The 12,979-nt window shown below is 44.0% G+C and overlaps 2 protein-coding genes across 3 annotated transcripts in view; one reads left to right on the top strand and one right to left on the bottom strand.

Annotated features, from left to right (window-relative positions):
• ddah1 (dimethylarginine dimethylaminohydrolase 1) overlaps positions 1–9,234 on the bottom strand; it is a 70,399-nt gene extending 61,165 nt beyond the window's left edge. The window contains exon 1 of one of the 2 annotated variants that reach the window (XM_020098521.2): positions 9,094–9,234. Coding sequence is in view for 1 of the 2 variants with exons in the window: in XM_020098520.2 (XP_019954079.2) it covers positions 2,679–2,972 (294 nt within the window). In the remaining variant the exon portion in view is untranslated. Of the gene's footprint in view, positions 1–2,678; positions 3,207–9,093 lie in introns of those variants that run through there. The other variant, XM_020098520.2, reaches the window with a different exon arrangement.
• ccn1 (cellular communication network factor 1) lies at positions 9,226–12,979 on the top strand. The gene is made up of 5 exons (XM_020098255.2): positions 9,226–10,510; positions 10,633–10,858; positions 11,186–11,536; positions 11,658–11,860; positions 11,968–12,979. Exons 1-5 carry the CDS (start codon positions 10,463–10,465, stop codon positions 12,268–12,270), a joined length of 1,131 nt encoding a protein of 376 aa, XP_019953814.1. The 5' UTR covers positions 9,226–10,462; the 3' UTR covers positions 12,271–12,979.

Genomic DNA, 12,979 nt, shown 5'->3' with positions numbered 1-12,979 from the left:
AATGTAACGTGCCGCATCAACAGGAAAGTATTCTAGTGATAATAGCTAAATAATTTTGTTTATTATACAAACATAAACAGATACAAATGCTAATGTCACGCTACTTATGGAAACAGGGCCATTATGTAAGAGGGAGAGAGGAATTGGTTCGGTAGAGTAAACCAGTCAGGTCACAAGTGACATGTCTGAGCGTCCAAACGCTGCAACAGCGTCAGACGTTTATAGGAGGAAGACATTTGCTTGAACTGGTCCTGAACTGTTTTATTTTGCATGATGTGCATTCGCAGCCCCTCCTCCCACTGACAAACCTGCAGAAAATCTTCTCTTGGTGCAAATTCACTTAAACTGTATATGGAGATGAGCAAACATGAAGCTAAAGCCTCCCGTGTGTCCCCTGGGGCCTGGCTGCCATATAGGTCATAAACCTAACCTCCTCCATGTTAGTAGATGGGGCATGGACTAAAAAGTCAAGTTAAATAACCGTTTCCCCCAAAGATGGTTTCTGTCATGGTAAGTAGTTCTTATCACACTGCTGAACGTCCAAACGGTCATGATTCGTTTTAATTCTAGTTTTAATTCTTGATGCTGAGACTGAGTGGCTCCAAATGACATCACCAGTGCAAGATGGCCGCACCCGTATCCAGAATATTTATGGCTTCATTTTTAGCACAACCGATGACTGTCCTTTTCTCTCATCTAATCTATAACCATCGTTTCAATCCTTCATTTTCAATGAGAAACATCATTTTATTCATCCAGGCTTCAGCACTTCAAGTCACACAATTATAACAATAAGTCATTTTCACGGATAATTACCTCTCATTATGAACAAAAGTATCAAATTCAGCTGAATCACTTTTAATTCTCCCGCAGCCAATCGACGCTCGGTCGCTGGAATCCATCTGGGATTTTTACAGGCCTGTTTTGCGAACATGTTATTTATGTCGCTCAGTCTGCCAGTTTTTCATTCATCGCAGCTGACATCTCCCCGTGAGCCGAGGACGGGAAAGAAACCAAACCGCTGCTATCGCTGCATGAAATGTGAAAGATTTCACAATCTAAAATGTGAGGGGGTGGGTGGGGGGGGTTGGTGGTGTACTGATGCGGCGCGCAAATGTAAAATGCACCCTGTTCAGCATAAATAAAATGTGGCGGCTGAAGGTAGCAGAGGCGAGCTTTTCAATCAATACCCGGGGCCTCCGGTGAGGCTGGGGACCATTAGCACCACTGAGCCAAGTCAAGTGACTCTGATGTGAAATGACAGGGGCTTTCACAGGAGCTGTCCTTGCGTTTCCCTCATTGTCATTCACACACACACACACACACACACACACACACACACACACACACACACACACACACACACACACACACACACACACACACACACACACACACACACACACACACACACACACACACCGCCAACCGAGTGCACTTTGGACTGTTTTAAAGGTCCAGTGTGTAAGATCTGGGTGAATAACTGAATACCACAGGTTATCTTTCATGTTTGGAAGGGGAGGGTGAGGTGAGGGGTGTTCAGCTGCAACATGCAGTCTCAACACTAGATAAATTCTACACACTGTACCTTTAATTCTTTCTTCTTGGTAGTCGTAAAGCCTCTCACTTCATAAACTACTGATTTATAGTTTTCTCTGTTCGTCCTCCTGAGGTCTTGTTCTTATCAGTTTGACTTGATAAGTGAGACCTGTTGGGATGCTTTGAGGACCATCCTGCCAATTCTGTTTACTTTGTGTTGGATTGAGTTTTTTCAAATCGTTGACTGTTACTGAATCGTAATGGAATCGTGAGGCTAGTGATGGTGCACATCTCTAGTGAGCACACAGTCGTCACACGTCAGACCGGCAGCACCTCCCAACTTCTGCTCCAGCAGTTTTTCTTTGTTTGCGTAACCTACCAGTACCTCGAGTTTACAGCTAATTAGCCTAAAGGCAAAATGTGATATGTTTAACTTGTTTCTGGCTACCAAGCAGACAGAGGGCAAAACAAACATCATCTAAATGTGATTTTTTTAAATGTTTTCTTTCCATTAGACTAAAAGACGACGACGTGGAAGCAAAATAGAATAATATCTCAAAATTGAGCAGTACACGAAAGAGCATTGTTCTGTAACCTGCATAACTGTGATTGTAGGCTCCTCATCTTATAACTTTTCTACTACTGTTGAGTATTTAACAACTGAGTGAGTGTAAGATGATTAAAATCAATTAAGTGAGTCAGAGATGTGGTGCTATATTTAACTTTTGGTTAACATTTTTTTTGCCCCCCAAACTGTCTGGTCACGTCCCTGCTCAACACCATATGGTTGAAAATGTGATGTGATATGTCTCCGCTCGTGCAGCTTCCACAGATGTTGACCCTCCTGAAACTCAAGTTTGACACGTGCTCTGCAGAGGAGTGAGTCTGACGAGAGGCTCAAACAAAACTGCAGTCAGTGTTAATTAAAGAAAACCACGAAGAGACATAAGAGGGGGGTGCATGGTGTGTGTGTGTGTGTGTGTGTGTAATCCATCTTGTGCAGAGTATTCGTTACCACAGCATCCATCCCTGGAGATGAATCCTCTGCACTTTCCCCTCTCACATCAAACTTTAGTTTTTTTAAATCTTTTTATTAATCATGGTGGTGATGAGTCATGCTGTGGAACACGCTCCCCTACCTCTCTCCTCCTGCTCTCGGCCCCGGGTCGGGTGACGAGCGCCGTGTCACCGCACACCACCGCCGCGTCCTCCACGAACACGCAGTCCGGGAGCGACTCGTCGGCGGGCAGCTCGACCACCTCCAGCTGCAGCCTGGTCCTCAGCACCTCCACGTACGCGTCATGCTCCCTCCGCGCCCCGGCGATGTCCACCTCCGACTGGCTGCTCCGGAGCGCCTCTCCGGCCAGGGACGCGGGGATCCCCCGGACGATGGCGTGGGTGTAATGACCGAAACCTGCCATTAAACCAGCCATGTTCCTTTCTGTTTTTTTTGGTTTTTTTGGTTTCCCGTTACTTGGAAAATGTGCGTAAAAAAGAGAAGAAAAAAAAGAAGCAGCCTCACAGAGAAGTCAGCGAATGAATTAAAGAAACTAGAACCAGTTTAACCCGATGCTGCCTGGTTTGATTATTAGTTTTTTTCTGGTTAATCTTTATTTACACCAGCAGCTGCTCACAGTGTCAGTCAGAGCTGCTCCAGTCTCCAGGCGAGCGACAGTGCTCCGGTGACGCGCACCGATCATCACGTGTAGCCTTGCTTGTGTGTGTGTGTGTGTGTGTGTGTGTGTGTGTGTGTGTGTGTGTGTGTGTGTGTGTGTGTGTGTGTGTGTGTGTGTGTCGATCAATCCCCCCTCGAGTCAAATGCTTTTAAAAACGCCAACACAATATTCAATATTCAATATTCTGCAGACTGCAACATGTTTAGTCAATGATTTATTCTATGTTGTAATTACAGATTTATGGTTTCAAAGTCTTTTCTCGAGATCTTGCGTCTTTATTTTGAGGATTTTCTTGTTTTTCTTTGTCTTACCTGAGATTAACTGAATACATTTAGGTTTTTGGGTTGAAAACTAAAGATTTGAAGAATTTTTTTAAACTTGTGATCCAAAATTTTCTCTCATCTTTCTTAGATTAATCAAAAATAAATTCTGGGTTGCAGCCTGATTTCTACTTTGGTGATTTCTGTTTCTGCAGAAAGGCTCGTGTGTTTTACTGGAAACTTTGTGGCATGAAGTAATTAACTCTATAAGACTACGAAAACAAATCAATCAATCAAAGTTGTGTGGCCCGTATTCACAAATCAGTTTGGATCACAGAGCTGTACGAGGTGCGACATCCTCCTTAATAAACAATTTGAAGACTCTTGGCCGACTTCAAATAATGTCCACAACATATGAACAGTGCAGAGGAGGGTCTCTATGTCCTGCAGTGTGTGAAATGTAAAGCAAGAGGAGTGTGAGAGGACGAGCAGTGTAAGTGTATGTGAGTAAGGGAGTGGTGAGGTGGTGGGGTTATATTCCCTGTGGTGCCATCTAAGGAAGGTTCTGGGCCCGGTGAAGCCGTCTGAATGGATGGAATGTTTCTTCAGACGTCCCAGAAGCACATTCTTCCACCGCAGGACCTCGGTTTGTCTTTTCTTGTTCCAGATTCACTCAATTATCCCCGACTGCTCTAAACATTCCAGGAGCCCCACATTCCTTTTTCCACTCCAGCCAGGATCAACAACCACCACCCTCCTCTCGACACTAACACCTGCCCCCACCCAGATCTCGTCTTCTTTTTTTTTTTTTCCATCATTCCTCATCACGGATGGACACGGCCCAAGAAAAGACCCTCTCTTTTCTCTGCATGCTGAGGAATTTGGGTTACTTTGGATGAAGAAAAGCCCTCATACTTTAGGCACACCTGGCTGGTACACTGTGCAGCTATAAAAGAAAATGAGTGAAAGCAGACACGACGCTCCAGCTGCTGCACCGAAAGCACCACCGCTTAATTTGCCTGGTATGACTGGACTCATGATGGGAGTGTAGATGTCTAAAGTGACACAGCCATTTATGATTACACAGGTGCACGGAGCAGATTTAACTCTTGGCAGTCTGGCCAACGTATGAATCTGATTTTCACAGAAGGTGAAATGGCACGAGATGAAATGATAAAAAAAACTCTAGATGGCATTTTGATAGAAGCCATAATTAGTTCAGACACAAAACGTTTTCAAGAGTCTCAGTATTTAACAGCCATCGTCAGGACGAGTTTCCTTCAGAAGAAATGATGCAGTCATCACGGACCATTGTGAAAATCAAGTGGTTCAGCTGTTCAAGTGAACTCAACGCCGTCCTGAAGGACCTCTGCGCAATCAAATCCAACATATAACGTCCTGCTGCCGGAAACACACAGTAATGTAAATGTGAAAAATCTAGTTTACACTTGTTTCAGTTGTGATTGATAAAAATACAGTCTCACCGTTTTTTGGGAAATCTCAAAAATGAAATAAGCCTTCGTTCCAGATAAAGCTAAGTCTGCTGATTGGTCAACCTCTTCCAGTGCTTGTAGCAACATTCAGCCTCTGCTCTCACTCTACTCGGCTCATTATGGGAGAGCGTCATACTAGCAGCTGGGCGTGCATGATGCAAAGGTATCATGACGTCAAGATGGTGTGGAAGTAACGACCTGGCTACAGACATGGCTTCAGGGAGGAGCTCCCTTCACCGCTGCCTCTGGGCTTTTTAACTTTGCAGAACTTTCCTACATACACACAAAACTGTTCCAACACACTAAAGGAAAAGAAACGGCAAAATATGTTGCCTTCAAGACGTGAACAGGTAAATGAAGTCTGTTTCCAGGCTGGGAAATCATGAGGTATTAAGAGACAGACTGTGACATGTTGGTGGCTTTGTTGACAATGCGTAAAATAGAGATTACTGCTGGCCTCATCCCTGAGGTGATGTAAAACTAGACGAGGCAGGTTGAGGGAAATCGGATACAAAAGAAGTTCAACACTTCATCACGCAGTCACTCTTGGAATGCAGTGAAGCTCAGAGTTTGATGATAGAGTATTAAAGAGAGAATCTCTTTCCCTGAACTCGTCTTTCCTCTAATTGATTTAGACGAGATCATGGCAGACAACTTTCCACATGACATGTTTCCACAGACACGTCTTCCTGCTCATTTCAACATTTGACAGAGCAGAGGCTCCTCTTCTGTCTTTTTTTGACAGGGCCGGTTGATCCCTCACGTTATTGGAGGATGGTCCTGTATATGTGAACGTTACTAACCTTATTTCACTGATGTGACTTTGTCGCATGTTTCAAATGTTTCTGGACAGAGACATTAAAGTGTTACACAATCTGTCCTCAACCAGCCAACAGAATTATTTTACAGTCGTCCTGTACCAGTTGATTTTTCACACAGAACTTCAGCCGGTTTTCATTGTGACTTTCACAGCCTCGATTTTCAGGTTTTGATCAGTCGGCAAAGTGTATTTGTGCTTTTCGTCGTCCTCAATCAGACCAGCATCTTAAAAACCAGTCCACAAGGAAGAATTAAAAGTCATATTGTTGCTGGAGATGGTCTTTTAACAAATGTGTGACTTTGACATTAAATTCCTCATCACAACAGACAGTGTTTTGCAAAGAAGATGGTGACCTGCGTCTAGTCTCTAAATGTCCTCATTAATGCAATTGGTGCACCTTCCTGATTCGTGATCTTGCAGCAGATCAAAGCATCACCTTCAAACCTTTTACCGATATGCTCTCGTGAGAATTATGTTCCAGGTCTCTGAGTTTCCTGAGGTACGGAGGAAACGCTAAGAGATCTCACAGTAAAGGACAACATGAAACGTTACTGGAGCAAGTAAGTATTTCCTATAGCACAATTCACAGACCAAAGGCAAAGTGCTTTATAAAAGTACAATAGTTAAAAGCACATTTGGAAAACACAACAGTGCAAGTCTAGACAAAGGCCAGTTTGAATAAATGACTTCCCAGCTGCTTTTTTAAAGGCGTCTACAACGACCACAGAAGGAGCATTTCATATAGCACCGCAACCACGAGTTCAAGCGTACGATCGCCTTTCATTTTCAGTTGAGTGCGAGGGACAGCTAGCCCCAATCAGAAAACCTAGATGACCTGCCGATGACATAAGGTACAAGTATATCAGCGATGTACAAAGGCGCCACACCATGGAGAACTCTGTATGTAAGAAAGAGAGTTGAATGGGAAGTCAATGTACAGAGTATTGGGTGACTTGTCATTTAGTTATATCAATATAACACAGAATGCTCTAACCCGTGGGGTCAAAGACTCTGCTTGTATTGCTTTCAGAGTAAACAAAACCGACCACAACGATCCAGAGTTCTGCCTCTTTGTGCCGTTTCAGACCCATTTCTTCACCGCCGCTCCATAATGCAGCAGACTTCCTGCTGCTCCATGAGCTGACGGAACAAAGGAAGTGCTGCTCATACACACCGCATACCGGTTATGACATTTATCTTGAATATACTACAATGGAATCTGTTGTCTAAACACGCCGGGCTGCGCTGTTCTGTTCCATCTGTCACTTAGACATAAATGTGGAGGTGGAGGGCTGCTCGCAATAGACTTCCTGCAGACCACATCTGACGGCCGCTGTCTCATTGGCTGTGAGAGCTCCTGCCGGGATCTGACAATTGGTTTCCATTACAGAGCCACAAGATGACATACGCTATCTCATAATTAAATCAACAGTGAAATCACATAAGCCGGAGGATATAAATTTGTTCAGATAGCCATGATATAGAGAAGTGAGGATAATCCAAATTATACTTTGTGTAAAGGAAAGACAACCCATCCTTCATTTTGGGAGGTAAAGAAGTGTGAATTCTATATGTGTGTGTATGTGTGTGTGTGTGTGTGTGTGTGTGTGTGTGTGTGTGTGTGTGTGGTGGGGTGGGGTGGGGGGTTGCCCAGACAGAATTGATGGAAACTATTATGCCAGGACAATTACAACACGGAGCTGCATGTCCAGCTTTTGGAACATTTCCTGAACGGAGTGGGTAATCATGGAATGAATGTTACTCTCCATTGACGCACAATAACAACACTGTTTCCTCTCGCCATGACAGCCGTGTCCACATGGACTCACATACAATATGCACACACATACTTGTGAGACTTAAAGTCAACACACAGCAGCGGACAGTCAAACAAAACATGACATAAGAGTAAAAAAGCAGTCCAGACACATTAAAGGGTTCCTGCAGCAATTTAAATCAGCACTTTTTATATCTGATGAGAAACGTTATAAATGGTCGAGACGTCCTCGATGTTAGCTCCTTAGAAATATTTCAAAAATACTAGATCCTACACTCCCTGTAATGAAACCAATAGCATGTTGTTGTTAAACCATCTCATTGAGTTCATAACCTTCAGGTCACAAATGCTGAACCTGAACCATCAGGTCTTTTTGAGTGAGGCATCAATTTGAGCAAAAAGGGCCCACGTGACCCATTCAATCAACTTTATTTCCACCCAGTTAAGTCTAGCTAGCTAACGTTAGCATTCACCAGCAAAAGGCGAATTTGGTTTTGCGTTATTACACAATCTGAGATCCACAAAAACAGCAATGTAAACAGCACTGAGGCATCTTGGAAATATCAGAAACGGCTTTCACACATCACACTCGAATAATGCTCATCAGGGGAAACAATTTGAGGGCCCAGAGTCAGAGGACACTGTTCTTTTCAAAGGTCATCGTCAGTGTAATATAATTACAATATTACATTATATAATTAACGTTCCACTCTTTGGGGCCCAACATTTCTTGCAGCACCAGGGTTGAAAACTCTGTGAAACATTTTTCAAACATACCCTTTCTCTGAAAAATGATGACTTTATCAGGATTGATTTCTTAAGTTGCCTTCTGGGCCTCGGAAGATTTTTTCCAACTGTTTTCACAGGCCGACTTCAATATTTGGCGATAAAATCAATGTGGTGCTATTATAAGATCTTAAAATTTCAAATGCAGGCGTATAAATATTGACACACACATTTGCATGGTACAGCCAAGAAACACACAACACGTGCTCACACAGACACACCCCCTACACACACACACATATCCACACACACACACACACACACACCTCCTGGTCACACATGCACACACACAAGCCACAGGCAGTACGGATCAACATCATATTGTAAATGAGATATTCTTGGCTGGACTATTGGAATCTGATTATTGGTTATTCTTTAAATAAAAACACAATGCACAGAGGTATCTTCACACATCACCATCTAGTGTCTTGAAGTGGAAGCATTTAAAATATGTGTATAAACACAACCCCAGACAGAGCATCACAGAAACCAACAGAAACTGAAGTTTATCATGGACAGAGAAAAGTTTCACTTCGGGTGTGAAGCGACCCGGAGAATAAAAAAAAACAAAAAAACAAAAGCACACAATGCACAGTTATTTACTTCTGCAGAGAAAAGTCGCTGTGAGCTGCTGTGATTCTCATCCATCGCTTCCATCGAGTGGTGCGTCAGGATGTTTTGCAAGTCAAAAAGAAAAACGGATTCACAAAGTCAAGAGAGAGGAGAAGTGTAAAAAACTCACCGGAGAGGCTGATGGGTGCTGCTGTCTCACTGTACCGTGATGTTGGGTCTACACACGAGGCTACAAGGGGGGAGAGAGAGGGAGAGAAATGTCCGATCCTTATAAACACAAATACTAAAACGTCCTGTTTTAGGAGATGCGTCAGGCGAGACCGGGGCGAGAGCTGCGGGTTCATGGTGCCACAATTTCCTTCATGGTGAGTGTTTTCATCAATTTGAAACCTTCGGTGAAAAGGGGGACTTATTGTGAGCAGACACCAGGTATTTGTCTCAACATCTCCGGTGGAAACTTGGACCCCAACCCTCCCCCAGAAAGGTGATGGGACAGATGGCGTGAAAAGTCAAATTGCCCGAAGGAATGGATGCAAAGGAATTTTCCCCCTGCATGAAGAGCATATTTAACAAGGCTTTAAGCTGTCAGGAATGCTTTGTGGTTCTCTGCCTGGCCAAAAGGCAGGGAAATATGTTAATAATGTGGGCTACTACCAGACCAAATATGGCAATATTGTTACGTCTGGTGCGCATCTGGAAGCGCTTAGCTCCTCTGGATAAAGGCACCGGAGAGCCAGGAATAGACTGTAAAACGTATTTCTGCCCACACCTTAAAGACTCACAGAGAAAAAAGGGCTCCAGCTATTTAAAACGTGGCCACTTTACAGCAAGCCAGTGAAAGTGTTTTTAACAAATTGCTTTTAATCAGCAAAAGGAGAAGTGGCACAGCAACCAGCACCAGTCTGGATAATGAGAATATGAGATATATATATGTGTATATATATGTTTTAAAACGGAAATGAATATCATCCACATCTATATTCATCTATCTATCACTTTCTTCATTTAAAAAAAAGCGCACAGACTCCACAGAGAACCACTGAACCCGAGTTGATAAATGTGAGAAGCGCGCAGAGGAGGAAAATGAGAGGGGGGTATAAACAAGAAAGGGAAAAATGTGAGACGGAAAAGTGTGTTCAGATTGGATCCAGGGGGGAAAAAATCCATCCGAGAAAGAGGGAGAGAGGAGGAAGGAAAAAAGAGAGAAGGAGAAAGGTTTAGACAGGGTGGAGCTTAGGTCTTGGACGGAAAATGCGCCGAGAAACATTCCACGCATAGTTTGGGAACAGTTCAGCAGGCAGCCCAGAGACGACGTCAGCTCCCACTACGGTATAAAAGTCAGGAGGTGGCCGGACCTCAGCAGACTGCAACCGCTTTACCAAGAGCTTCATCCTACTCCTAAAGGAGCCTCTAACACCAGAGACTACCCAGAGACAGACGACCGAGTGAGGGAATACCTAAGGACTCCTCCGAAGACAGACTTTATCCACTTTCTTTGGGATTCATCTGGAACGCGCAAAAAAGAACATTTATCCAAGATGCTGATGCTCAGTGTTGTCGTTGCCTTTTTTGGAAGCCTGAACCTGGTGAGTGATTTCTCTATTTCAAGCTGGTGTGGTTTTTCATATGGGCACGAGAAGAAGCAAATGTTTGAATATCAATAGTTTTCAGGAGTTTCAGTCTTTAATGAGGCGTTTTTGTTGTGCAGGTCCTCTCCTCCTCCTCTTGCCCCTCCGTGTGCGAGTGTCCGCTGGAGATGCCCAAGTGCGCACCCGGCGTGAGCGTCGTCCTGGACGGCTGCGGCTGCTGCAAAGTTTGCGCAAGGCAGCTGAACGAGGACTGCAGCCTGACCGAGCCTTGTGACCACACTAAAGGGCTGGAGTGTAACTTTGGGGCCAGCTTCGCTGCTGCTACCACCCGTGGCATCTGCCGAGGTGTGTATAAGTTCATTCAGCTCCAGATGTGCATGCCTCTGGTTAGTCTTAAGTTAGTCTTAAAAGGAATAAAAGAAGGGTGCTTATTGTAGGGGTATAGTAACCTGTGTGATTTCAACACTGTGGAATGTAGCTAGGAGGAAACAGTCTAAACCTCAAAGCACAGACAGCCAACTGTGGAGGAAAAGAGACTCCTCAGGCAGCCTGAAGAATTTCACAGTTTAACTGATCTTTATCTGGCAGCCATGTGATGTCTTCAGCAGACGTCTCTAAGCAGAGCAGGAAAGAATAACATTCCTTTCCTCCTGTTTTTTCTCCCCGCTGCAGCCAAGTCAGAGGGCAGACCTTGCGAGTACAATAGCAGGATCTACCAGAACGGAGAGAGTTTCCAGCCCAACTGTAAACACCAGTGCACATGCATCGATGGGGCGGTGGGATGTGTCCCGCTGTGCCCTCAGGAGCTCTCCCTGCCCAACCTGGGCTGTGCCAACCCCAGACTGGTCAAGGTTCCAGGCCAATGCTGCGAGGAGTGGGTGTGCGATGATGGCAAGGACACAGACATCCTGGAGAAGATCTTTGGAAAAGACACAATGACTGATGAATTGGAAAGAGACCTCACCAACAGGAATGAGCTCATCGCAAATGTCAAGGGAAGACCCATTTTGAAGAATGAACCTGGTAAGAAGCAGACTTTTGTTCTGGAATTTCTCTCTGGAAACATTAATGAAAGATCTTGAAATATGTAAGATTTTTATGTTGCTAATGAGACTCTTTTTTTTTAAATTTCTTCTAATCACAGCATTCAGATCTCCGCCTGAAGTCCACATGTTCGACAACCAGAAGTGCATCGTCCAAACCACACCCTGGTCCCAGTGCTCCAAGAGCTGTGGAACTGGCATCTCCACCAGAGTCACCAACAACAACAATGAATGCAAGCTGGTCAAAGAGACAAGAATCTGTGAAGTGCGGCCATGCACCCAGTCACCTTACTCCAGTCTTAAGGTAAGCTTGAGCCACCGTGACTGAATGAGCTGGAAGCATGCATGATAAACACATCACCACTTGCTCTGAGCTCAAAACTAATCTCCCTATTGTTTATTCCTCTGCAGAAAGGAAAGAAGTGTAGCAGAACCAAGAAGTCCAGTCAGCCGGTGAAGTTTACCTACGCTGGCTGCTCCAGCCTGAAGAAGTACAGGCCCAAGTACTGCGGAGCCTGTGTGGATGGGCGCTGCTGCAGCCCTCACAAGACCGATACCATCCGGGTCAAGTTCCGCTGCGAGGACGGCGAGACCTTCAACAAGAACATCATGATGATTGAGTCTTGCAAGTGCACCTACAACTGTCCCCATGCCAACGAGGCCTCATACCCATTCTACCGCCTCTCCAATGACATCCACAAGTTCAGAGACTGATTGGTGAAGAAGGCGAAAAACTCCTCAACAAGAGAAAGAGATCATCAGCATCACTGGCGGCCGATGGCGGTCCAGATGAATGCAGGGGTGTAAATAGACCACCAATCAACTACCAGCTTCTTGTTGTAACTAGATTCCCAAGGAATTGTGGGCTTACATCATGAGGACTTAATGAAGTGCACTGTTTGCTGTCCATCAGCATTCTTAATAAGAACTGCTTCATATTAATGGAGCATCTGAAGTAGCTTCGTTATGGAGCAAGATGTAATTAATATTTGTACATTTAAGTTAGTTGCTGATATCAATTCACTGTGTATATTTTGATCCTTTACATCAGACATGACCCAGACTGTAGACTTGTGTGTGTATTTATGGATATGCACATGCACAACTTCAATTAGCATACCATCCTGTATCTTAAGAGCAAGACACCGAAATGTCACCTCTCGACTTGTTTGACAAGTGTGCGGTTTCATTCCTTCCTAACGTGGGCATTATTGTTCATGTTTTGTGGCAGCTATTGAACTCCCTTCATGAAAAAGACAAAGCAAAACATGTCAAAGGATGAATGAATGTTTTTATTATTGTTATTAATATTATTTATCAAAAATGTAGCTACTTTATTTGGATATTATGTGTCATACTGGAATAAATTGTAAAGTGATTTAATTTTATATGCTATAAATAAAACTGATTTATTTATGAAATA

This window comes from Paralichthys olivaceus, chromosome 3 (genome assembly GCF_024713975.1).
Source record: "Paralichthys olivaceus isolate ysfri-2021 chromosome 3, ASM2471397v2, whole genome shotgun sequence".
Lineage (NCBI taxonomy): Eukaryota > Metazoa > Chordata > Actinopteri > Pleuronectiformes > Paralichthyidae > Paralichthys > Paralichthys olivaceus.
The sequence above is the reverse complement of the archived record's forward strand: the minus strand, read 5'-3'. Positions and strand labels throughout refer to the sequence as shown.

Coding starts and splice junctions, on each gene's coding strand:
- ccn1 (XM_020098255.2), top strand. CDS start 10,463: ATGCTGATGCTCAGTGTTGTCGTTGCCTTTTTTGGAAGCCTGAACCTG. Junction 10,511..10,632: donor TTTTTGGAAGCCTGAACCTG/GTGAGTGATTTC, acceptor TTTGTTGTGCAG/GTCCTCTCCTCCTCCTCTTG. Junction 11,861..11,967: donor CACCTTACTCCAGTCTTAAG/GTAAGCTTGAGC, acceptor ATTCCTCTGCAG/AAAGGAAAGAAGTGTAGCAG.